At 39.2% G+C, this 27,573-nt stretch overlaps 2 protein-coding genes across 3 annotated transcripts; both read right to left on the reverse strand.

Moving 5' to 3' along the window:
• Positions 1-1,984: 1,984 nt before the first annotated feature.
• lrrc8db (leucine rich repeat containing 8 VRAC subunit Db) lies at positions 1,985-11,677 on the reverse strand. The gene is made up of 2 exons (XM_084722508.1): positions 11,365-11,677; positions 1,985-6,624 (listed from the first exon to the last, which is right to left on the reverse strand). The coding sequence occupies exon 2, from the start codon at positions 6,620-6,622 to the stop codon at positions 4,067-4,069; it is 2,556 nt and encodes an 851-aa protein (XP_084578634.1). The 5' UTR covers positions 6,623-6,624; positions 11,365-11,677; the 3' UTR covers positions 1,985-4,066.
• A 2,376-nt stretch (positions 11,678-14,053) lies between these two features.
• Positions 14,054-27,459, reverse strand: lrrc8c (leucine rich repeat containing 8 VRAC subunit C). 2 transcript variants are annotated; one of them, XM_084722509.1, is made up of 3 exons: positions 27,327-27,459; positions 19,643-19,785; positions 14,054-16,629 (listed from the first exon to the last, which is right to left on the reverse strand). In XM_084722509.1, exons 2-3 carry the CDS (start codon positions 19,778-19,780, stop codon positions 14,380-14,382), a joined length of 2,388 nt encoding a protein of 795 aa, XP_084578635.1. In that variant the 5' UTR covers positions 19,781-19,785; positions 27,327-27,459; the 3' UTR covers positions 14,054-14,379. The 2 variants fall into 2 exon arrangements, with proteins under 2 accessions (XP_084578635.1, XP_084578636.1); XM_084722510.1 differs by lacking the exon at positions 19,643-19,785 and having other exon boundaries at positions 27,327-27,456.
• Positions 27,460-27,573: the final 114 nt, after the last annotated feature.

The raw sequence follows: 27,573 nt of genomic DNA on the forward strand, positions 1-27,573 counted from the left end.
TATAATTGTCACAATGTTTAGAAATCCAGTTCAAGTTAAAGGCTCTGATGACAGTTCAGCTGGTAGACTGTGCCTGGTTAGTGTTTCAAGCAGTTATATGATAAGTTAGCAGCAGAGGTGGAAAGTAACTAAGTACAAATACTTTTTACTGTACTTAAGGAGATTTTTGAGGTATATACTTTATTTATATACTTTATTTTTCTGACAACATTTTACTTTTACTCCCTACATTTTAACACAATTATCTGTACTTTATTCTTCTTTCATTTTCAAAACAGGCTTGTTACTTTAGTTTTAATGCATTTGAGGGAAATTATTGATTATTTTTATTTTGCATCATTGTACGTTCCCAACATCAAGACCGATTTCAATCTAAATGGACAGAAGAATAACACATAGAAAAGAGAAATTCTTAGTGTATCCATCAGTGCATATCAAGAATGGGAAGCCTAACAGAACGAAAATGATGTAAAAGATGTAACAAGATGAAAAAGATGTACAAAACAATTTAGACATAAGAAAACGATGTACCAAGACAAAAAATGTCATAAAAGATCTAATCTGACAAGATGCAAAAGACGCAACAACACTAAAAACGACGTAGAAGACGTTACGAGATGAAAACAATGTATCAAGATGAAAAACAATGTAAAATATGTAACAAGACTTAAAAGATGCAACAAGATTAAAACCTACGTGACAAGTTGAAAAAGTCACATGATGAAACAGAGGTCCAATCAGCTTTCACAGACAGACAGATAGAATGTACTTTTTCACTTTTACTTGAGTCAACTTGTTGAATCAGCACTTCTACTTTTCTCCTTAGTCTTTTTTTTTTACATTTAGTATCTGAACGTCTACTTGAATAGAGACTGTGTACTTGCCACCTCCAAAATATTTCATGTGCACTATTTCACATTTAATACATGAATTTAAAAGTTAATCTGGCATCAAGATATAACTCTATAATTATATATGGTAAGGTCATTTCTAACTTTAAATAAAGAGTGATAGAAATATAATAAGCAATTCCTTTATTTATGTAGCACATTTTTAAAACCAGATTTACAAAGTGCTGTGCAGAGAGAGGAACAGATAAAACACAATGAGATCATAAATACGTACAAAGAACACACAAAATACTGTTTACAAGAATAAAACATAATTTAACATGAGAGAAAAAGAACAACTCATGTAAAAATGTCATTGTTGGCTGTTTATGAGAAATACAATGTATTTCTTCTTTGAAAAAAAAACCAGCTGTATCAAAATTAATGGCATGATTCAAGACTTTTCAAGACGTGGAGAAAAGGATCAGATGGGAACCTGTGGTGTGATGTTTGGTGTTTGGTGTGTGTGAAAATTAGGGATGACTGACAATACTGGCATGTCTCCAATACTGTACGATAAAGGCTTTCAAATGAAATATTGGTATTGGCATTTCTGTCGATATGACAGGCCAATAACACAAAGGTTTAATTATGTGTGTTTCAAGTGTCCAAAACAGATAGAAATGTTGCTGTTTGCAATCATTGCAACTTTGAAAAGCTTTGTATTTTATGTCTGCATCTGCCAGTCGGCCATCACAATGAGAGTCGGCATAATAATCTGTTGATTCCACAACAGGAAACAATTGTCTTCTCTGCAATATGGTGGGAAAAATATGTGCATATATCATCATCAGTAATCTATGGAAGCCTATCTCTACGTGTGAAAGAAAAAAATATTCCCATGGTATTAATTATGAGATAAAAAGCCTAAATTATGAGATTAAAAAATCAGAATTCTGTGATAAAAAAATCATAATAATGAGATTAAAGTCATAATTATGATTTTAAAAAGTCAAAATTATTAACAGACTTTTTATCTCATAATTGTGACTTTTTATTTCATAATTTTGACTTTTTATCATAGTTTTCACCTATTAACTCATAATTATGACTTTTCTTTTATAATGTTGGCTTTTTTCTCATAATTATGACTTTTTATTCCATAAATTCAACTTTTATCTCAGAATTATGATTTGTTACTAATAATTTCAACCTTTTTTCTCATGATTAGTACTTTTTATCTCAAAATTTTGAAGTTTTATCACATAATTATGACTTTATCTCATAATTTTGACATTTTTATCTCATAATTCTGATTTACCATCTGAGTATTTATTTTCTTTTACTGGTGGAAATGGGCTTCCATAGAAATCTATCAAACAGAGTTGGAAAAAATTAATACTGGATATCAACAAATCCAATATCGTGCATCCCTAATGATAATGTATTACAAGTGTATTCAAACTGGAATGCGTACGGTTAATAAGAATACATTATACCTATACAGTTCTTTAGTTTGTCCATGTGACAGATGTCATAGTTTGTGGTCTGCACTGCAGTGGTAGAGTAAGAGAGTCATTGTTGACTGTGGAAGCAGTAGTGGCAGTAACAATCTTAACTCAAGGTCCACTTGCTGTCTTTTTATGGAGCTTTCAACTACTTTTTGCAGTCATCCTTATGGATGCTCAGTTCTGCCTCTATACGACCACAAGGCAAAACTGAGCACAAAAAAAAAAAAATCCAAAAATAACAGAAAAACGTACCACTGTAGTGTCTAGCCATGAAGATAGTTTGGTTTTATTTGCTCAAGTTTTGAGATATCTATATGTTGCTAGATTTTTGCTTCCATCCCAATACAATCTGAACTCAATGAGGCTCCGGGCAACAAGGTGGTGGACACAAGTGTCCCCTTGACCTTCACAGGGGGGCAGTGGTGGTGAGGGGGTGTTCCCACATTGAATATTTCTATAACAATAACAGGCCATAACAGAGACAAAATATGGCCAAACAACTGCATAGCTCCAATAATTAGTCCATTAACTGATTAGTCTATTAACTATTTTGATAATCAGTTAATTATTTCAGTCATTTTTCAAGCAAAGATGTCAAGCATTTGCTAGTTCTGACTTATTGGGTGTGAGGATTTGCAGCTTTTCTTTGTTCATCATGACAGTAAACGGAGAGTCTTTGGTTTTTGGACTGTTGGTTGGACGGGGGAAGCTATTTGAAGATGTCGCTTTGGGCTTGGGGTAATTTTTTTTTCATTTATTTTTTACTGACTGACCAATCAATCATGAAAATAATTGGCAGATTAATTGATAATTTAAAGAATCGTTAGTTGTAGTGAGTCTGTAGGCTTCTTGAGTTTACGTTAGGGTCCAGGATCCTTTAATTGTTACACCTTCAACCTGTCTGAAGTTTCTACGAGTAACATGATGTGGGAATGTGGATAAAATTAGTCACTTAGAGTCTAAAAGGATGGACAAAAAAGACAGTTTCCATAACAACATCTCTTTCCAGAAGATACTGTATGGCCTGGTCTTTCTGGATAATGGATAAACACACTTGCTGTAAACAGGTTTCTCTTAGAAGATTTGTAGGTGTAATAAAGACTGCAAGGTCCTATCCAGGTTAATGTGGACACTGTTTCTGGAAAGAAATGTTGCTGTTGAATTAATTCAAACATAATATTTAATTGCTTTGAGCAGCGCAAATCAAATTCTGTGGTAAAACCAAAATTGTCTTCATGGCCAGATACCTTCAAAGGAAAGTGAGATGTTTTTTGTAATTTAGTGAAACATCCCTTTAAGATGAGGTCAATCTAGTGTATCTAGTTAATCTGACCAAACCAAACCAAATGAAGTCACAGAGATAAAAAGGTGTTTCAAAATGATACAAATTTCCATAGATTCATGGATATTTTTGCGTACAAAAGGTAAAAAATATAAGCAGAGTGATTTAACTGCTACTATGCACCTACATTAACCAAAAGCAAAATTAAAAAATATCTATCTAGACATGACATAAGCCATGATCATCATGAGTTCATTTAAAATTTCTCCAGTGGTACCGACCTTGTATGTGCTGTGCTGTGTTAATTTTATAAGTTGCTAAAAACATCATGAAGTGTACCAATACTGTGACCTGAACTACTGTTTCTAATGACATGATTACAAAAAAAGATTTCCTTACATCTACGATGAAATGCAGGACATCTGATGCCATGTGAAATGTGACTACCGCCCGTCACTTAGACACTTACACCCGTTTGGAAAAGAAACACTAGATTCTTGATTGATGCTCTCTTTGACCTCCATGGGGAGCGAGTCGAAGAGATGGTCCTCCACAATCAGGCAACTCCTGCGCAGGAGGCCGCACTGACCGAGCTGAGCCGGAAGACGATCCAGACAGTTTCCCTTCAGTTCCAGGTGTGTCAGCTGAGAGAGCTGGCCGATTTTCTCCGGGATGGAGGAGATGCAGTTGTGGCCGAGACATAAGGTCCGCAGTTTGTTGCACTTGAACAGTTGCTTGGGAACTACCTCGACTTTGTTGCCTGTAATGGCAAAATGCTGGAGGTTCTGCAGGAAGCCGACCTCTAGCGGTATCACCACTATAGAGTTATGGCTCACATCGAGGTACCTCAACTTGAGAAGGGTGAATAACGATGATGGTAGAGACTCAAGCTTGTTGTGTGAGAGATAGAGCGACTCAAGGTTTTTCACGTGGCTGATGGACAGTGGAATGTTGATGATCTTATTGTGCCAAAGTTTGAGGCAGGTCAGTCTCTTGAGGTGCTGAAAGCTGATTATCTCCTCGATGGTACGAATGTTGTTGGATTTTAGATCCAGTTCCTGAAGGTTGGTTAAACTGAAGATGGCATGGGGGATTCTCTCCAGCTCACAGTTAAGAAGCTCCAGTTCAGCAAGATTCATTATTTTCTTCAAACTATTCAGAACTAAGAGCTTTGTACCATCATTGTGGACAACCAGCTTGATCAGATGTGGGGACAGATCCGTTATGTTTGTTGGGATCTTTGTGAGGTTGCTCTTAAGATGCAGAATCTTTAAGTGTCTGAGGTCTCGCAGAGACTCGAGTCCGATCATTTTGTTGTTTTCAGAGTTCAGGTTACCAACCAAGTACAGTTCCCTTAAATTTTTAAGCAAGTATACCCAGCTAGGAATCTCAGCAACATCTGTGAATTTGACATGAAGGCACCGGAGGTGATCACGTAGAAAAATGAAAGCAGTCTGTTCAACTTTGGCGGGACAGTGATAGAAGTGCAGCTCCTGGAGGTTTATCATTTGTGAGATCTTCGCTGTTATCCTGGCCTCCGGGATTAATTCTAGTTTCAGGATTTCCAAATCAGTGAGATCAAACACAGCATCTGGCACTCCGGAGAGCATAAAAAGATGGAGTTCCAACTTGTCTTGAGGGTTGCGCGTCACATGCTGCCGTAACTTCTCGAAGGTCCACTCATGATTCAGGCTGATCTCCCGAAGTTTGTTCTCACTCACCTCGGAGAGGAAAACACCAAAACGCTTTGAGTATAGCTGGTCGTACTGATCGACCATGTGAAGGAGAAACGCAAAGTCATTTTTAACATCTGGAATGTCACTGAAGCTGCTCTCCTCTCTGACTTTTTCGAAGGAGTACTCCTTAAGTGGTCGCCGAAAAAGCCAGAACAGTGTGTATATACAGATTACACCGTAAACGCATATGATAGCAATATAGCTAACAAGGAGTTTCTTCAACATGAACGCCATGTTGTGAGTACAGTGGAACTTGGCGTATCCAGTCAAATGCTTTATTTCAGGCTCACACACGTGGTCAAAATCTATGGAGGCAACAAAAGTCATGGTGTAGCACAGGATCAAAATGAATTTGACCGTTTTGATGACTGTCTGAATGGCATACAGCCTGTAAATCAAGTCACTGTCTTCCACATGGGCACGGAACTTCCTGACTTTTTCAAACAGGGCTTTAGCTTGCTCGCCATCTTTCTTGTCCAGTATGGTCATGGAGGGAACCTCACTCACAAGCTTTTCAACAGAAAATGTGACCCCAGATTTATTCAGTATTGGGGCAGACTGGTTTGGACTCCCCTCCTCACTGCTGGTGGACAGATGTTTCAGGAGGGAGGAGGCACCGGCCAGTCTCTGCTTGTTCTCCTCAGAGTCCTCGCATGCAGTCTCGGACAGTGCTTTGGTAGTCCACGGTGATTCAAAACATTTTCCCAGGATGGAAACAAAATGTTCTATTTTGGAACTTGTCTTTGGATACTTGAACCAGAAGTTGCTGCTGACCATCAGCACAATAGTGTGGATTAGAGCGAGGTATGGGAAATATTTGGAATACCAAGGAAGAGCAACATGGTAGCACATCTGGTTGACAAAAACATACTGCTGAAAGTCCAGCTTGGTCCTGACACCTGTAGGCTGAGGTTGCCCAAAAGTACTTGGTGGGGTGAAATGAACTGTAGGGGCAATGGTATCTGGAGGCCTTTTGGCCATCAACGGAGCAGCTTGTTCTCCAATGGCACTTTCTTTGTTCCATAAACTATCAGCTGTCTCTGGTGGTTGGGGTCCTAAGAAGCCCCCGGTCCCTTCTGGAGTTTGTTCCAGAATCGGAAGACAAACCACTTGGTCCTTAGTTAACTGCATCGTTCCAGAAAATATGGCCAACATCAACATGACAATACCAAGATAATCCATGAAGACATCCCACCATGGCTTCAGTATTCGATAGGTTGGCTGGATGTCATTCAGGGATGCTACTTCTGTGAGGGTGAACATTCCTGAAACAGAGTACATAAATTAAACACTTGATTATTCTTATTACAAAAAGAATACATAAAAATAGATTTTTATCCAAGAATATTTTTGCTTTTTTTTATGTCAAAGACCTATTGAATTTCCAAATAACTTTCCTAATGTCCATAATGGACCCAGGAAGGAAAGTTTGTGTAAGTTATGGCTCCCTACTTTTCATACATGGAAACTGTAGATTGTCTTTCTGCAGCGAAGTTCGTGTTTTGAATCAGGCTGAATTTCCATATGTATGTGCCTTTCATCCTCTTATTCAAGCAATCTCTCATCTTATCTACCTACTGTATATCTGTCTTTGTCTTAGCAATTCTGTTTTCTATTCTTTTCTATTCTTTAAAAGCTATTTTTGCAGAATGTGAGTTCATGGACATAATTACATTTTAAAGATTTTATCTTGGCTTAGCTCCCTAACAGGAAATAGACAAGACATTATGATACCAGTACTAATACCAGTGGGTGGCATGGTGGTGCAGTGGTTAGCACTGTCGCCTCACAGCACAAAGGTTACAACTTCTGGCTTAAGGGGGGTGTGTAGCGGGGTTTGCATGTTCTCTACGTGTGTTCTTCCCAAGTACTCTGGCTTCCTCCCACAGTCCAAAGACATGCAGAATAATTGGTTAACTGATAACTCTAAATTGCCCGTAGGTGTGAGCGTGAATGGTTGTTTGCCTCTATGTGTCAGTCCTGCACTGAATTGGTGACTTGTCCAAGGGTGTACCCTGCCTCTCGCCAATTGCCATTTTTTTGAAGGTTCCTCTTTATGAAGAACACTTCATAAAGTGACTGGCTGCAAGCAAAGCCATATCAGTTTCTTTCTAGAGCTGGGTACCGCTGGAGAAGGTCCTATAATACTTGGTACTAATTAATTTCAATCAAAATCTTACAGATGTTGAGTGCCGATACCCAGCCCTAGTGTCCAATGGTGGGTTGTTACCAACTTCTAAAATGGTTGAGTGACAAATTGGTTAACATCACAAAATAGGTCAAGTTTAATGTCACCTGAGTTGTGACTTTTCACTTAAATACATGATGGTCAGTGCAGAAGCTGTACCAGTTTCATTATAAATATATTCATATCACCTCAGTTTTCTGTCACAATCCTATATTTGTCCTTCAGCACATATCCAGGCTGCTAACACAACAGAGTTTATGGCTGGTCATAATCCTGTTTACATCCTGCAGGGGCTTGTTCATTGATCCAGTTTATGTGAGATACACTCATTGACCAGGAAAAAGAAATCAAAATGAGACGTGTAAAGGGTCCGGTAATCCAGTGTAATCCAATACACCAGTCTTGTATTAAATCAGGCCTTTTGAGACACTCTGACCCTATGGAATAGGTGTTGATGACTGTACGTTGTATTGGATCACTAACTCTAATGTATTTCTGAGAATGTAATTTCTACTCCAATTTTAAACAGCTTGGGCAAAATATTAGAAACAGCCCCTAAAACAATGCATTTCAAATATAACTCAAACACAAAGTACAGCCTCAAAATGTACACCAGAGAACAAATGGAGTAGCAGTTTCAAGTTTTTAGGAAGATCGCATTTACTGTTTCTCATAGTTTTTACACCGCATACCACCTCAGAAAATACTGAGCTCTCCAAGTCCCACCTATTTGGCACCCATTGGTGCAAGCAGGTTTAGTGAACACTTCATTGGAGCTTCTTAAGTAGCCACGAGCTCTTGTGCCTCGTTTGCTGTCACCCACTTCATTTTCAACACAGCTCCTCAAAATATTCTCCTCCTGAGCTGCACTCCTCTGGCATGGAGTCTGAGTAGATCGTTGTGTTTTTGAAGCATTCTCTTCATTTTACACCCGCTCACTATCTTGCCATCACAATTTAGCTTGTAACTAGCAGATGGATGACATATGCGCACACTATATGCATGATCATAACTGCATAGCAGCCTGATATCGAAACATTTCGGTGATCTTAAAAATAAATAAATAAATAAATTAAATTAATTTATTTCATTTTTACAAAATATTTCTGACGTTCCTTCACGTTCCATTAGAGGGAGCTCACGTACCACCATTGGTACACGTACCACAGTTTGAGAACCTAGGCTGTAGATTGACTGTATTGCACTGTATACTGAAATTTCAATAACACTTTACAATACAGTACACAAAAATGTGAGTAGTTACTAGGTAATAAGTGAGGACTTGCATGATGATTAATAATTAATAATTCCTTAATGACTGTGATTCGTGGACTATTGAGTAGATAATGATGAGTTACTAGAGAACAGACTGGGAGATACTATGTTAGGTAGTGATTAGTTCATAAAGATCATTATGGATTACTTAATCATTAGTCACTGTTTTTGAACCTGCTCAATTTAACTGATACATCATACTGAGGAGTTACTCAGTAATGACTGAGGAATGAATCAGGAATGATCTCATGAATAATAGCTGTTAATGAGTAATTCTTGAATAACTGATCTGAGGACTGTAGAGCAGATAATGATGAGTTACTCGAGAACATACTAGTGATTAGTTCCCAGATATCTGTGAATTGATATACTGATCATTTTCTTCATGAGTCTCTCCTGCTAAACTATGAACCAGCCCCTGAGTGGCACAAATGACCTGATCATTACTTACTCTTTTTGTGCCCACTCAATTAAACTGATACATCATACTGAATAGTTACTAAATAGCCCCTCATTAATTTATGATTATGAGAAGTAGCTTTTGAATTTTTACGTGGAGTTCACAATTAGTTCACTAAATCATGAGTCGCTAGTTTGTGCCACTCAATGGCTGGTTCATCATCTAAAGTGACTCATGAAGAAAGTCAGTATTCATAGATATTTATGAACTAATCACTACCTAATGATTTATTAATATAGTATTCAGAGGAGACAAAAGTACATTAATTCTGTACTCAAGTAGAAGTATAGATATTTGTATTATAAAAGACTGGGGGGAAAAATAGAAGTACTGATTCAACTTCTTTACTCGAGTAAAAGTGAAAAAGTACAGGATCTGAAATGTACTCAGAGTATAAGAGTAAGAAGTCACCCTCTGAAGGACTTTTGTACCGTCTCTTTGTGTGCAAAGCTGACTGAACCTCACCTTTTCTCCACAGTCGAGTCTCCGACTCTGTCTCATGTCTTTTACATAATGCTTGTCCTGTTATGTTCTGTCACATCTTTTATCTTGTTTTTGTTCTTGTTCTGTTGCTTTCGTCTTGTTACATCTTTTATAACATCTTTGTCTTGTTATGCATTTTACATAATTTTTATCTTGTTACATCTTGTTACACAGTTTTTGTCTTGTACATCTTTCATGCCTTTTCCATCTTGTTATGTATTGTTGTGTCGTTTTCAACTTATTACATCATTTTTGTCTTGTTACATCTTTAATGCCATTTTGATCTTACGTGTTGGTGTGTTGTTTTCGTCTTGTTATGTCATATTTGTTTTGTTGTGTCATTCATATAATTTTTGTCTTGCATTCAAACTGAAGAAACAAGCCTGTTTTGAAAAAGTAAGGAGTAGAAAGTACAGATATTTGTGTTAAAATGTAGAAAGAGGAGAGTTGTCAGAAAAAGAAATACTCAAGTAATGTACAGATACCTGAAAAATCTCCTTAAGTACAGTAACAAAGTATTTGTAATTAGTTCCTTCTTTCAGTCTGTTGCTCATCAGTAGCTACTACATACTCAGTTATTCATATACTACTCATCAACGATTCATTGGTCATCAGGTCATTCCTGATTCATTCCTCACCAGTTCCTTAGTAACTGCTCACATTTTTGTGTATGATACAGTAAACTGTTACTGCTTTGTTGTTGATGAGGGCAAATGGGGAGTGTTCACAGCCGTGGGCTGTATTTCAAACGGTCACAGCACATGTGACCAGTGCACAATGCATTTTGGGTTACTGAGGACTGGAAGGATACACCAGTTATGTCCTCCAATTTTAGGCCACATTTCCCGGGGAACATGTGGAGGAGGCTTGGAGAGAACAGCCTTGTCAGACTGTTATGGATTTACAGAGGGCACACTCTGCCCTTGAACTGGGACAGTTGTCTGTAGGGAGACAGGGCACCATGTGCAACATGAATTCTGCTAACATAAATATGTCTGAATTATTCATTACACATCATGTGCATTACTTTGCTGTCAGCTTTTCTGGACACACACACACTAATAATGAACCCTGCCAGCACTCACATACAGTATACCCACTGTCATACTGGGGAAGCCCTGACATGTTGACTGTACTGTTTGTTCTAAATATATACACACTGTACAAAATATCTAGTTATGTAGATTATTACTATAATAAATCTATTAAATAATAAGAAAAATCATCTGTGCCACCACTGCGACTAAATTGTGTTGTGTGTGTTGAAAACATGAAGGTCAGTGTATTTGCAATGAGGCTGCAGAGCAGAGCAGAGCAGAGCGGGCTGAGACCGGCTCCAGCAGCAAGACGCATCCATGGACACAAAACAAGAGGTGGACCTGATGTCCGTGAAGCCTTTAAACGCAGCACCGAAATCCTTCACGAAAATTCTCACTCGTTCCGATGAATTAGAGCATTAAATACACTGCTGCTGAGTCATTTTAATAGTCAAGCCAACCCCGATATTTTTCACTAAACTATACAGCCTGCTTACAGTATTGGGCCACAGCATATCGGCTGAATAGCTGAGGTCCGGCAGTGTACCGCACAGATACGCACCTTCAGGAGGTCTGGTCCAGTTATGTCGATGACAGCAGTACCGAACAACGCCTCCTTTTATCCGCCATGTCTCGCTGCGATGATGAAGCCGTCCATTCTTCGCATCTGTTCAACCGTGGGCCTGCTGGCCGGGCTGTAAGCAGCTTATCTGGCTACCCCCACTCCGCTTCAGATGGTCGGGTCCTCTCTCTGCCTCTGACTGGAAACACGGCCGCCCGCCCGGCACGGCACGGCACGGCAGCACCAGCTGCTGGGGGTGCACCCGGTCTGATGTTACTCACACAGTCGATCCTCGATACGCTTCATCGTGGCCGTCAACTGGCAACACTTCTGTTGCAGTGTGTCGATTAATGTTGCACGGGTGTTTATGTCATATCAGGAGCTGATGTGATGCAGGGCTTTAAAAACCTCGCACGGATTGACAGTAGAGAGGGAGATGACCCACTGAAGTTAGGGACCGTCGTAAAAGTGCAAAGGATGCAGCCTAATTTTGAGTTATATCACAGCTCTGTTTTGATATTGCAAACTGCAGACTCTCACTACACCCTTACTTGTTTAATTTTTAAATTTTGGAGTGAAAAAGGTCCTGTTTGTCACCAGACACATTTAAAACTAATTTCTAATGTAACATGTACTAATATGACCAAATGAACAGTTTTTTGATCCAGTAGCTTTGCCATTTTATTTTGTCATGGGTACTTAAAATCACCTTATTTTGTTCTTATCATCTTGGCACACTATGTATATTATGATGCCTTCCATTAACCTCAGAGGTTGGGGCTGGGAATGATGTCACATCCTGGTTGGCGACATTCCAGTAAACAAGTCGGGGTTTGCGCTAGCCAGGAAAGCCTTTGTTCGCAATACCTGCACCAACATATTTCACAGTATTTTACATACAAACATCTTTGCAGCATGTGACTGGACATGGACTGTCCTGTCTGTACAACCAACTTAATGAGACGAATAAAAACAGCAGTACTAACAAACAGCATATACTACAGCTTGTTCAACTTTCAGAGTCGGAAATCTGACTTGAGGGGGTGTACCAGTTGAAAAATCTGACTTCCCAGTACAAATGGTACACCATCAGTGTTAACTTATGCACTAAAGTTAAAATAAGTCTAAGTTAACTTTTGGTTTCACACGGGACAGAAACTGCTTTCTCCTGGGTAAAAGACATCTGTTGGTTTGACCCATCCGTCCACTCCAACCACTTCCACACACATAATTCGTCGCTCTTTACACTACATCACTTGAGATTTCTTTCTTTATGACATTTGTGCACAAAATGATACATCTATGCATCTGTCATTACAGATGGTGTAAAAAGACACAAGAAAAACAAAAAGGGCGTGACAACAGAAAATGAAATTTTTGTATTATTTATATATCAATTGGTGGGACCAGGCTGTCTATTTTGTTGTTTTTTCCTGGGAAACCGTAAATTGTCATACACAGACCCATAACATTTGTATGATTGTCAGTCCACACTACAAACAGTTTCATCCCATCTGTCACCACAAACCCAATTCAAGGGCCATATGCGCAGCTGCTGTCTGCGCAGGCAGACCTTATTCATTTTCTCCAGTCTATTGCAGCCACCAAAATTTGGAGGTAAAATGATCCAGTGCATCCAAATGAGTTCTCCTTATTTGTTGTTTCCCAAGTAACTTTACAAATTCTTGTTATACACTTGTCAGACAAACTTTATTTTTCCATCAGTGCCTTCTGTATGCATAATAATAGACTAATCTTCTTTGCTTATTAATCCTCACCAGCCAGCAGGTGATATCCCACAACACAACTGAGAACATACAATGTGCAGTTACCCCTTTCAGCTACAAGGTAACTAAGTATATTGAATTTTAGTTTTCTCTAAAATTCCAGCCAATTCAGCAGGATTGTTTCCAGATTTTTGTAAAAATCATTCATGTTTGAATAGTGCTTTTTATTGTGCTGCTCTTGAACTTTCAGAAATTTCCAACCATTTACAAGTAAATATGTTTTTTATTGGTCAACATAATACATAATACTGTTTATAAAAATACATTGTTGTAATAGGCTACATACTCTTGCACCCCTCTAGAGCTGAAGAAAAACACCAGTATGACATTATCCTTCAAGTTTAATGCACTTCAAAATGTCATCTTGCCATCATATAGAATTGTTTGGACAAGATATAACATTTACTTATGTATGATATATCGTTTGTTTTTTTGCATTTTCCCTGCTGCAATCCATGTGAACTAACAGTCTCTTGAAGAAAATAAAACGCTTCCTAAGAGCAACATAAAATATATAAAATACAGCATATGTAAGGCTACTGGCCTAAACTTAAGTGAGGTCTTCAGTTTAGATTTACATTCAGTACTTAAATTTCTTTTTTGTAGTATTGACAGTAAATGTGCTTAAAAATATTTAGACATTTTGGGAGATAAACTTATTTTCTGTCTTGCTGAGAGTTTGAGAAGATTGGTATTACTGTATATCTGTACACAAAATATGAAGCTACAGCCAGAAGACAGTTAGCTTAGCATAAAAACTTTAAACAGATGGTAACTGCTAGCCTGGCTCTGTCCAAAGACTAGGCATCCCAGACATGTCCACCTACCAGCACCAATTAAGAGACTCTAGGAACATAAGTTAGCTTCAAAAGTGCTAGCATATGTTTTTTTTTTCACCTTCCTGCTTGCTGTCTTTGTGCTAAGCTAAGCTAATCACCTCCTGACTGGCTTCATGTTTAACATCATTTAACTCTCAGCAAAAAGTGAAGCAGGTCTTGTGGCAAAATAATGTCAAACGTTAATAAAAACACAAAAAGTAACCCTGTTGCAGCCACACACTGTGACAATATATGAATATGTAATTTTTCATTCCTTCAAGGAAACTGGAAAAAATGACTCTTAACAGTAGTGTAATAATACTTAAGTATGGTAATGAGTTCATACAAAACAAATGCTCTGAACTGGTAGGCAGAGCAAACAGCAGGCACTGTGGCTACAGTAAGGCATTTCACTCAGCCTTCATTTGGTCCCTGACATCTGAAGGCAGAGTTTCAAACAGCGTCTCTTCCACTATAAGGCCACTGCGCTTCAAAGCACGACAGCAACCAAGCTCCTGTGGTAGAAGCTCAAAGTGGTTGCCTTTGAGCTCCAAGTGTGTCAGTAGAGCTAGGTAGGAAATCTTTGGCGAGAGTATGGACAGCGAGTTTTTGCCAAGCTTTAGTGTTTTGAGCTTTTTACAAAAGAAGAGTTCATCTGGTAAGTTCTCAAGTTTGTTGCAGGTGACGGAGAAATACTGAAGACTCTGAAGGACTCCGATTTCTGGAGGGATGAACCGGATGTCGTTGTTGGACAGGTCCAGGTAGCGCAGCTTGTTGCACAAGAACAGGTGTGAAGGCAATATCTCGATCTTGTTGTGGCTGAAGTAGAGGCGCTCCAGGCTACCAAGCTTCTTGATGTGTTCTGGGATGTACATGATACCATTGTACCAAAGTTTGAGGCAGGTGAGCTTTCGAAGATGTTGGAAGCTGATGATCTCCTCTATTGAGCGGAGGTTGTTCTCTTTCAGGTCAAGCTCCTGCAGATTCGTCAGGCTGAAGATTGCATGCGGGATGCGCTCCAGATCGCAACGCACTAGCTCCAGCTCGATCAGATTGGACATCTTTTTCAGGTTGTTGAGCATTACTAGCTTAGTGCCATCATTGTGTAAGTACAACCGTTGCAGATGGCTGGATACATCCACAATAGACTGGGGTATCTTGGTCAAATTAGTCTTCAGGGAGAGAGTTTTCAAGCACTTCATCTCTCGCAGTGACTCAAAGACTATATTTTTGGAGGCATCGGGGCTTAGAGATCCGGTGAGATAGAGCTCCTCTAAGTTGCGCAGGCCGTACATCCAGTTTGGAAGTTCCCTGTTATCATCGAACTTCACACGAAGCACTTTCAGGTTCTCTTTGAGGAAGGAGGTAGCTGTTGTGTGCAGCTTTAAAGAGCATTGATAAAGAGACAGCTCCTGAAGGTCTTCCAGCTGAGAAATTGAGGCAGGGATGGTGACATTGTTGATGATCTCTAGCTTGAGTGACTGCAGCTCTGTCAACTCGAAGACGGTGTCGGGTAAGCCGGGGAGCATGAACAGCTGAAGCTCAAGTCTGTTGTTGGCGTTAGTCTGGAGTCTCTGGCGCAGCTTCTCCGCAGTCCACTCATGGTTGAGGTTGAGCTGTTTCAGTTTGTTCTCACTGACCTCGGATAGAAAAACTGCGAATCGTTTAGAGTACAGTGGATCATACTGATCAATCATGTGAAGCATGAACGCAAAGTCATTCTTGACGTCCGGGATGTCATTGATGCCTGTTTCCTGTCGCACATACTCAAACGAGTATTCTTTCAGTGAGCGGTAAAACAGCCAATAAGAGGTGTAAAGGCTTGTTAAGCCATAGACAGCCACTAAACACAGGTAACAGTAAGAAAGCTTCGAAAACAGGTGAGCCATAGTGTGATTACATTCAAAGGCTTTATAGCCTGTCATCTCCTGGATCTCAACTTCGCATCGAACTCTATTCTGCACTTTATTCACTAGAGAACTGTTGTAAGCAATGATCAGGAGGAATTTAAACACCTTGAACACTGTCTGGCGAACATACATAAGGTAGAGGATGTCTCCTTCCTCAACGTGCAAACGGAACTTCTTTACCTTTTCAAAAAGAGCTTTAGCTTGTTCACCCTCTTTTTTATCAAGAACGCTTGCCGATGGCTTCTCAACTACAATCTTTTCCGGGATAGACCGCAGAGATTGGGTCTTTTCCAAGCTTCCTTCTCCAGGAGACATGACAATGTTGGACCTCGCCGTGCCGCTCTTTTTTTGGTCCTTTTCTTCAGGATTCTCTCCTGACACCTCAGACAAAGCTCGCGTGGTCCAGGGAGAGTCAAAACACTTGCCAAGCATAGAGATAAAGTGCTCTATTTTCGAGCTCGAGCCGGGGAATTTGAACCAGAAGTTGCTGCACACCATGAAGACGAGTGTGTGTATGAGAACCAAATAAGGAAAGTACTTGGCATACCAGTGCAGAGCCTTCTCATAACACATCTGATTGATGAAACTGTACTGTTGGAGGTCCAGATCGGTTTTCAGGCCTGTCATCTCTCTTGGCACCGCTGAGATATTGGATTGCAGGTGTAACAGCGCCTTCACTTGAATGTCGCTGGTGTTCTCTGACAGCAATGATGTTCTCTGAGGAAGGCATATGATTTTATCTTGCATTACCTGAAAAACAGAAAGGAAAAGGACAGATTAACAATATTACTTGAAGGAGACATTAAGAGACCTTGAGTGTTTCTACATGCACTTCAGTAACTGGGTTACAGTCATCTTTTCTCCACTGAGACGATTTTTTACATGCAACATAAACAAGGAGCCCAATTTCTATAATAAGGGTAGGGGGGTTGGGATGTGTTCAAATTGACATTAGCCCGGCCTGACAAAAAGCAGCCCCCTCTTTCATTTGAATGATGTTGTGTCTTTTAAATGAAAATGATCTTAATTCGAGTCAAGTGTGCACTAAAGTGTTCCCTGTCAGTAACTAGTTACTCTACTTGTCAGGCAAATGTAGTGGAGTAAAAAGTTAAGTAGAACTATAAAGTAATATATAATGGATGTAATTCAAAATTCAACTTAAGTACAGTACTTGAGTAGATGTACTTAGTTACATCCCCCCACTAGAGATGATAGAAGCTGAATGTGTAGTGTTGGTCTTTTACAGACTTTTAAAGAGTTTTAGCTGTTTTGTCCAAAAAAGTAGGCAACACACTTTAAAGTAGGTACTTTACACAAACTTGTCAAAGACATTTAACCGCAGAGACACTGAGACTCAGATGTAATTCCATATTTTTACTTTTTATTCTTAATTCTTGTTATTTTCAAGTAGATTCATAATTTTCTTTCATTGTCTGAGGGTTTGTGTTATCAGATTAATTTTCAGACTTACTGAGGTCCATTTGAAGTACCTTAACTTATCTTAACTAAGGAAGTTCCATTAGGCTAAAAATAATGTTCAATTAGCTCAGCAAATACAAATAAAGGCAGTTTTCGTATATAAAAATAATTTCATGCAATACTGTAATGGGCCTTTTCCACTGGCGCTTTTGGCCGCACTGAGCCAAACCATACCAAATTGCATTTCCCTTATCACTGTCAGCACGCTGAGCTGCGCCTGAGACGGACCTACTCTAACCTGTGATGACCCTCCTTTCTCCCACTCGAATAAGCAAATGTCGTGACACTTAGCTCATGTGTGCAGGAGAGCAGAGAGAAAGAAGTTTCTTGAAGTCTCTTTATGTTCAGCTCTCAGTACTTTTGTAGCTTAGATCTTTATGATTTGAAATGTAGTTTCTCTCCTCTGCCGCGGTTTGTACTTTCAGGTATCTGCATTATTTTACCGTGTCATATTTGCTTTCAGTTGTGTCAGATTCATGTTAAGTTTCTGCTGATGAAACCCCTGAATGAAAACATTTCCTGTTTGTGCTACTTCATAATAGAAGCATTTAAATAACAAAACAACATGAGACTTTTATTGTGAAGAATTTAAGGAAACAATGGGTTTATCCCAGAGACATATATGAACAGTTTGTCCATCGCTATACACCCTCCTCAAGCTCATGTTCAGGTAAAAGACACACCTTCAAGCGGGTAGCCCTGCTGTAATGGAAATGCAAATCCCTGCTATGCTGGGCTGATGTGCCGAGTCAAACCAAGTCGAACCAGGCCAGCTCTGTGTGTGGCAAAAGACCACAAGACGTTTGCTTGATTTTCAATATAAGCCCCTCCCTGGAGAAAAAAATCACCATCCTTCCACTGCTCCCATGATTGGTGCAGCTGTGTGACCTGCTTGACTTAAAGTCAAGCAGGTCACAATCACGTAAGTGGTTGTGTGTCTGTGTCCACATCTCACCTGTTCTGCTTTGTGATGGTGATTTGACGGCGCCCGACGAAGATCTCTGTTAGATCGAAATGTTGCTTCATTAAAATTGCTGGGAGCTACCCATGCAGTGTGTGGATCCTGTTTCTGATTTTTTGTTTTTCCCCTCAGTTTTTTTGATCCAGCACCTGTAAAATCCTTTTGGGTGTGCGTGCCCCACAGCTTTTTCGTCCTTACACCTGCACACACCACAAACCTGATTTCTCTGAGGAACTGGTGCATGTAAACGCACTGAACACTGGCCAGAAGCTGACATCAGTAAACAACAAATGCCTGCAGTGTTTACTTGGAAAGTAAATAACAAAGAGCCGCTGCCTCGGTCTGCAAAGCTAATAACAGGAAATGGGCACTTTAATTCAATGGCAGCTGTTCTGAAGGAGAGACATTTTGTGCGCTCTGTTCAGCTGCTGTTACAGCATGTAGATGTGAGCAAACTATATTTGTGAAGTATGAATACAAAATGACATTCTCATTATAGTAGGGGCAAAGCAGTTGTGCTGCAGCACATCGCAGATTAAAATGCAAAGTCAGGTCTGCTGAAGAGCTGATCTGCAGAATTTTACAAAGTCTCCCTGCACTTCTCCCTCCAGCTCTAAATGCACAGATCATTGTGTGAGGCCATGCGGTTATTACACATGTTTATAATGCTCTGACTTATAAAGTAAACCTGGCTACATTATTGATTATCCACTCAATTTCCTAACTATTAGATCATGTCCAAACACTGTTATAGTGAGCGTGGGAAACAATAGCCGTTCAGACCCTGATAAATATCTTGTTAACAGTTTTTCTAATAATATTTTGGTATAATTTCCAGGATTTACGCTGTGGAGTAACGCAGGAGCCAAAAAATGTTCCTCCTCCACACACATACACAGAAGTTAAGCACCGGGCCAATGGAGTTCAGAATCTTCTGTTTACTAAGAGGGGCTGGGTGGGTAAATGTTTCCACTGGTAAACTCCTGAATGCTTCCTTTGCTGCACACAGTCCAGGTTGTAAAACCAGGGAATTAGTGCTTCTGAGTTCGTGCCAAAGCAGGAGGCAGAGTAGCAATGCTGCATCAGAGAGCCTAAAGGCTTGCTCTTGCAAATTCAGTTACTCTGGAATGGAAACAACAGTAGGACGACTGATTTTATCTCATAAAAATGTTGCAGCTCAAACTCATGTTTCTTCATTGTGCATTAGCTACATTTCTACCTCGCTTTCCAAGAGATTTTTGCAGCTCAAGCCATTACAAAACCTTATGTATCACATTAGTGTAGACCCTGTTTCAGACAACATGGTGAGAAATTGTTACTTACCTGAAGAGTACATCCAAAGACACCGATCATGAGCATGATTACAGACAGATAGTCGGTGAACACGTCCCACCATGGCTTCAGGACCCTGAACGCTGGCTGCTGTTCAGAGAACTGCCTGAATTCCATCACAGGAATCATGATGCCTGAAATTAAAAGAAGGGAAATTATGTCACATGACTTTCAGTCCATACAATGGGAAAAACAGTTTGGCCATACAAGGGTGAAACAATGATCATTTCACTCACAGTATAAAGGATATTGTAGGTTATAACACCTCACAATAGAGTAAGTATTTAACCTTCACTCATGTCCCGCTCAAGATGAAGGATAAGTTTGGCAAATGTTTCATCTACTGCCAACATCAGGTCAAATTTTCCAATGTGTCCAACACTTGGGCTCAAACCTAAACAAACTAATCACACTCCCACCAGCCTCAGCTGTACATTGTGTTTGTTGCTAATTTGCAAATGTTAAGCTAAGCTAAACCAAGATTGTAAGCATAGTAAACACTATACCGTCTTAGCATCAGTATTTTAGCAGTGTTTTTAGCCCAATATTTTTAAGCATGTTTGAATGCTATTAGCTTTCAGCTGCTAATATGTCTGGATACCATGGATTTATCAGAGGTGGCAGAAGTACACACAATCTTTACTCAACTAGAGGTGCAGATATTTGTGTACAAAAAGACTGGTGAGGATAGAAGTACCGATTCAACTTCTTTACTCAAGTAAAAGTAAAACAGTACAGGCTCTGAATAGTAATAAAAAGTAGTCGACTCATTACATCTCATATTTCTTTTTTTCTTGTTACATATTTTCTGCTTTTTTTTGGCCTTTTTCATTATGTTGCATCTTTTTTTGTCTTTTTCTTCGTTTTGACATCTTTTTCTTCTTATTACATTAGTCTTGTTTTATCTTTTTTTGTCTTTTGCATTGCTTTATATCTGTCTTTTTCATCTTTTCATCTTGCATATATGTCTTTTTCATCTTGTTATGTCTTTTTTAAATACTGTTGCACTTTTTTGTCTTTAGTCATTTTTCATTATGGTACATCATTTTGCAACAGCCTCAACTTTTACTGCCACGTCTTCATCCAAAGCACTGCGCATGTTCATGGTAGATTACATCAGTTATGTTGTTATTCATACCATGAATTCCTCCTGTTTTCCTTGTTACTGCCATAATGAAAGAAAATCATGATGAAATGATGGGTGAGGAGCTAAGAGTCTCAGTTGCACACTAAGATGATTGTGATTGGTTTAAAGAAACACAAACAGTGTTTTTTTTTTTTTTTTTTGTCCCATTACCAGAATGATAATGGGTTCAGCCAGATCTGTCTCTGGCTATGCAAGACTAGTCTCTCTCAAGTAGAGCTTCAGTATTACACAAATTCACATTACAAATGTAATTATTTAAAAGTCAGTGCCCACAGAAGACTAAATAAATGCACGAGTGTGTGACAAGTGTTTGGACATTAAGTTCAGAGTTATAGTTGGAGCAACAGTAACTTGGTCCATAGAGACTTGGCTTGTGCACTAGAGGGTGGCCGACTCAAGTCCAGCACAAAGTACAGAGTGTGGAGTGTGAACTGGTAGCTGACAGGGGGCCAGTTCACCACCTGGGAACTACAGAGGTACCCTTGAGCAAGGCACCAAGCCCTGAACAGTTTGGATCACAGACTATGAGGCAGCACCATCACTCTATGATCCCTCTACTTATGTAAGAACTGTAAAACTGAATGTACAAATTAATTATTTGTACTAAGTAGTAAAAACTTTAAATTTGTTAACTTAAAAATGTAGAATGCCAGTAGAATTTCAACTTTCTTTTGTGTTTATTAAACTACAAATTTTTGGTCCCTAAAACACAAATATTTTAAGAAATTAAAAACAATGCCTATATTGAGTTCACTGAAGAGGAAACAATGAGCTTTTATACTTACAATATATACTAATATTATACACTAATATACTATGCTCTGAATTATACTAATTTGTTCAGTTCTGTTAACTTATTGCAATGAGAGGGGCTTAATCAATCATTTTCATTTCATTTTAATCAAAGAGTAACACTAACTCCAATTATTTATGCTCTGAAACTTAATATAATTTCCTTAATGACTGACAAAACTGATTTGGTTTGATTCAACTGAAATCAGATCTCAGCCCTTTTATTGTTTACACACAGCACTTCAAGCTTCAAGCTATTAATCTCCTAAAAGACTGTTAAAACGCTGTCTTTGTTAACAGCAGTATCATGAAAAAGAGTGGTGAATCCCTGATGCTGCTTTGTGCTCATTCTCTGTGGTCACCTTCTGTAAAGTGCTTACTACAGCTGCAAGTGTCCTATTTCCAATATCTGCCTGGCAGTACTGAGGCTGCAGAGTCATACGGATAAAAATTCTGTATAAGTGCTGGTGGTTAGTATAGTCAGACAACTCTGTGTGAAATATATTTGGTATGATTCTGTCACAACCATGATGTATGGGCTGGTGGAATAGTATATAAAAGTAAAAAGTGAAAAAAAAGTACAAAGTATAGGCAAGTATAATTCATATTGGCTAACACGTTCTTTGAAGGGGTGTGCATAAGCCTGTCATTAGTCTGTCATAACCATATCATGACACCTGTCATGAATATGAAGGAGTCTTTATGCATGTTTGTGACTGTTGTCATTAGGTGTCATTTGGTCTATTATGTCATTTTAAGGCAAAGTTGACATTGTTTGAGATGTCTTTGTTATGACAACTTGACATTAACCAAGACAAAAAATGTCTTTCTTATGTCAACTTGACAACTGTGTTTTAATTTTACATTATACTGTCGTATGTGGTTGGTTTTGACATGGGCTGTAATGAGACCATTGTAAGTGGTTAAGTGGTATATTTTGGTACATAAAGATGTCATGAAGTTTTATAAAGCTGTCAGATGCTTTTGTAATGGTATCATGAATAATATCCTGGACTTCAACTTAACTGGCACCATTTGGACTTGTTATAAAGATGTCATTAAATGTCATAAGGCCACTGTGATGACAGAATACAGTACCAAGGTGATTTATCTTAGAGAGTTATCTGATGGACAGATAGCAGCTAGCTACTCAACTTGGTGCTAAAGTAGGCTAACCACTGTATGCTGTTACCTGTAGCTGATGTTAGCTTGTTAACTTGGTTAGCCATGGAGCTAACCACCTAATTCATTCAGCCCTGTGTACCAAGAGGCAAACCCAACAAGAAAACATCATGAAATCTTGAGTCCAAAATGGACCAAATTACATTAATGTGACATATTCATGACACACTTAAGACGGTCTCATGACAGCCAGTGTCAAAATCAACCACATATGACAGTTTAATGTCATGTCAAAAAATAAAACTTAATAGGTTCTTTACATCTGATAATGTCAAATAGTCAGCGACATGTTATGTTCTTATCTTAAACCATGTCAACCTTGCATTAAAAATGACAGATTCCTGCATGCTTATAGCAGGTGTCATGACGGTCTTATGTGCATCCCTTCAAATAAAGTGTGACTGAATAAGAAGGTGCCAGACAATAACGTCTTCAGCTCGACAGTGGCAGAGACAGGTGCTGTCAATAGCTGAATACTCATCTACCCTCAGACTTGAGTTCATTATTAATGAGTTTAGCTGTGAGGTGATGCTGAATAGGTTGCTAAAAGCCTGGGATCCTATTTTGATTTAAGTTTTCAACACAGAATGTCTTGTATTGATTTTTCCATCTTAGTGTCATAACAGCAGGAGGGATGCAGCGTAGCCAGTCAGAGGATGTTTACACTGAACTGTATACTGACGGACAGCCAAATCACAAGAAGCATTCTTCTCACTTAGCTCTAGTTGTATCCAGCTGTGCAGATAGTTTGATCTGCCAACGTTTGAGATATCCATCTCAATGGAATTTTGTTTCTAGTATTGAAAACTGTTTATTAAATGACTCACTCTGGATTGTCCACAGACCTCGTTGTGAACCGTTTTCACTGGAGCTTCTTTTTACAGGAGAAGTAGTCTCCATGACAGGTGTTAAACGTTTGCTCTAATCTGATAGAAAGTAACTGAGTACATTTACTCAAGTATTGCACTTAAATTCTGAGACACTTGCACTTTACTTGACTATTTCTATGTTGTGCCTTTTTATACTTTTATTTCACAATATTTCAGAGTAGAGCCAGACAGATATATCGGTTGGCTGATATTCATTCACCAATACCTGTGTAAGTTTTTTCTTAAATTTGTTCTTAAGAAAGGTCAGAAGAAAAGTCTAAGTCAGATTCATGAAGGTGTTGTTAAACAGCAGAATTGTTCCTGTGTTCTTATAATGATCAATCCCTGATGTCATTTTGGATTTAATATATATAAATAAAGAATATTAGTGATGAATTAGAAATTTTTTACCCCCTAACAATGGCATTGGCCCCAAAAATACAGTATTGGTCAGGTTTTATTTGTTTAAAATTGTTTTTTTTAGTTTGTTAGATTCGTTGGACAGCTCATTAATTGTTACTAACTAGTTTAAAGATTTAAGATCTTACACAGAAAACATGAGATGAGTTTATATGAGGGCTTCCCAAACTTTTCTGAACTGCAAACATTTTTCTATCGACCTCTCAGCCACACTCAGGTAGTGTCCTCACACAGATTTCTTGTACACACTGAGAGCTGAAAGGTGGTGATGACAGACTGATTATCTTGCATCCTGATGACCTTCTTTAGTTCAAAATCAGTCTGTTTTTGTTAGGGGTGTGATAGGAACTGATAAAGAACATTCCAGCACAGACTGCAGGGCAATTACTGCTAAAATAGCCCATAATAATCTATAACGTCATACAATATCATTCAGCTTTGTTCAGAATGTTTCCTTGTGACCCTATAGCGAATTGTTCAGTGTGCAGTCTCGAGGTTGGGAACCTCTGGCTTATAGATGAGATAAACCAAGGCTATCTTAGCTCCAATTGAACCAGCAACAGTAACATGCTGCTTATGTGATAATGCATCAGTCCTCATAATCCAACAACATAATACACAGTATTCTAACATTCTGAAGTTTCAGCGTGTATATTTGTTTATTTTCATGTAGGACTTTTCAGCGCAGGACTTTTACTTGTATCTGATTTCACCCGAGGAAGAACAGTTGCTTTACTGGTGATCCAGGATTAGATTTACAATAAACAATACCCTAAACTTTATGTTATTATAACTTTCACTGTGTGGAAGTACAGGATCTGAACATTTCTTTAATCACAGTAACTTAACATCTTTCCCAGAGAGCCCTGAACAGACAAACCAAATACTGGCTTTTGCATTTTTTGCGAGTTTCACAGCCAATGTAGGCTCTCCTACATGCTTGGAAAGAGAGAGTGAGAGGAGGTGTTTGCAATCTGCAAACTATGACTGTGACGATAATAGCATTGCTGAAGTACCGCGGTCACGCAATGCCTACAGTGGAGTTGAGCTCCTTATCGTCATACAGATTGCTTCACAAGTCTGGCACACAGCCTCTGATTGGTCAACAGACTCAACTCCAGGCATCTTGGGATTGCCTTTGGCCGGCTAACAACATGCCAACGACAAAAACAACTGTTTCAAGGCTGCATTACAAAGCATCTGAAAGGGATACAACTGCACAAGAGCCAAAGTGTAAAGATGCAACGCTAGCAATAACATTAGCTTAACATTAGCCTTTTCTGCTTCGCTTACTTCAGGTTAACCCCATCATTGTTTCAGCAGTTGGGAAACAACAGACAAGACTATTCTTGGTGTTGAGAAACTGCAGCGTTTATTAACTTATACACTGTAACCTGAACTGTATATTTACTGCCAGACTGACAACTTCGTGTTAAGTTTAAGTTCCTGCACCACTGTGAAGAGCATCGTCACTCACCTGCTGTTCTATTCTTTAAAGGAGCTATGCTAAGCTAATGACAGTACACCTCATTAAAGTCCAATAAAAAGTAATTATTAAGGCTGTGGAAGTAAACTGTCATCCTGCAGTTATATGTTGCTTTGTCATTGCGGTAATAAAAAATCCACACCATCACAGCCCTACTGCAAACTCACCACTTGATACCACTAAATTCTGCACACTGGTCCTTTAATAGTAAAGCATTATAAGACCAATCACAAATCTTACAACAAGTTCATGTTTTTTCCTGTGCAGCCCTTAATCACACACTTGTCCCTTGGATGGACTAAGCTTTTGCATAGGGCCTCCGAGGCCACCAGAGGGGCCCCAAGCAGTGTAATGTAAAGCCTGATTCATACATGCAGGAAGAATTGATTTCCTGGGAAATCTGCACTGGCAACTTCCCATCTCAAGACATAGTAACATTACAGGGTACGCGCCAGGAAGGCTGTGTTGTGAGTGAAAGCAGGAACCTTGATGGGAAGAGTTTTTGCCCCACCTATTAACATACTACTCCTAATCAGAATGGGGTTGATTTGGAATCATTGCCGACTTTTTTGCTTTTTATGCATAGTTATGTTAGGAACATTTTTCTTCCCAGCATTTAAATAAACATTTTAAAGAAAATGCATTTATGTGCACATGGCAGATGTTAACACGGAGAGCTTCTTGATGTAGGGGAGCTTCAGTGTTTCTTGTTTATTCGCATTTTTTGTCGGTTACATTGCAAGGGATCAGTTTCATACGTATAATTTGAATCTGAGGGAGAAAGAAAGGCATCAAAAAGTTTTTCACAGTTTGACCCTCTTTTTTTCCTAAAGTGCATAAGATGAATGCATTTAAATGTTACATGCATGCCCTGAAGTACCATAGAGGATTTGGGATTCCCCCACCGTATAGTTTTACAAAATAGGGCCCCCCAAAAAACTAGAAATGTGGAGTGCCCCTTTAATTAGGACATACATCTCAGGAGCTGATTTCTTATCATTTAGGCTGATAAAACTACATTACATGGCTTGATGCCAAATGTGGCAAATTTGTTTTTTGTAATTTTATTGTACAGTCCTTTGAATATGTTAGTAATAGGGTTGATTCATGCAGAAATGAAATAACTAGCACAGAGAAAAGTGGGGATTATGTTTCAGCAGCTAAAGCCTGTAGTTTGTATGAGGCACTTTGGAAAAATCCTGTCTTTCCACTGGATGAGTCAGCCATTGAGTTGAGCTGACCAGGCCATATCCTTGTCCCTTCCTGACAGGAAATTTGTCTGAATCCCAGATATCCAAAAACAGACATGTTTGGAACACACCCAGCCCCAGGCACACAAAAAGTCCTGTCTGAGGAGGACATGGAAAAAAACTACCCGCATTGCAGAAAGAAAAAAAAAACTATCTCGGCTGTTATTAATGAGGAACACTTTCTGTGGACTTTACAGTGAAACGGAAGCGTGAGAAAAAGTGCAAATCCAGTGAGAAGAGCTGTGATTCATCCTGAGATCAGCGCAGAGCATCAATAAATCATCCGGTTCCCCGTTAAAACAGTGAGGAGGACAGATTTAGGGATGAACAGCCTCGACTCAGAGTTGATCGCGGCTTTACGGCGCGTTTACGCACATTACCGAGACGTATTCACTATTACTGTTAGTCAGGATCAGGTAAACTAACGGTGTAAACTAGTTGGTGAGGCGCTCCGCTGACTGGATTCATATTACGCGATCTTTATCTCCATATATCCGCTATATTCATGATAACAGTGACAGGTATTTACCTTCCGTCAGATGAGAGCTGGAGTTGAGGGTCGGAGTTTTCGGCTTTCATGCGGGGAGGTTTTGGCTCATGATGTGCGCGGTCCCCCCCTGCGTCTGTGTCCGCCAACCTTCCCGGATCCTCGGCCAGAGCATGCAGGCATGTACTGTCAGCCACAGGGGCGTGGACTGGTGAGGAAACCCAGGCGGGCAGAGCCACAGACACTTCGCTGTTTGTGGTGTGTGTTGTTTATGAGACACACTGCAGCA

This window comes from Lutjanus erythropterus, chromosome 7, assembly GCF_056507025.1.
Source record: "Lutjanus erythropterus isolate fLutEry1 chromosome 7, fLutEry1.hap2, whole genome shotgun sequence".
NCBI lineage: Eukaryota > Metazoa > Chordata > Actinopteri > Lutjaniformes > Lutjanidae > Lutjanus > Lutjanus erythropterus.

What these genes read in the sequence shown, in the direction of transcription:
- lrrc8db (XM_084722508.1), bottom strand. Translation starts at nt 6,622, where the DNA reads ATGTTCACCCTCACAGAAGTAGCATCCCTGAATGACATCCAGCCAACC.
- lrrc8c (XM_084722509.1), bottom strand. Translation starts at nt 19,780, where the DNA reads ATGATTCCTGTGATGGAATTCAGGCAGTTCTCTGAACAGCAGCCAGCG. An exon ending in TCTTTGGATGTACTCTTCAG is followed by an intron (nt 16,630 to 19,642) that starts GTAAGTAACAAT and finishes TCTGTTTTTCAG; the next exon opens with GTAATGCAAGATAAAATCAT.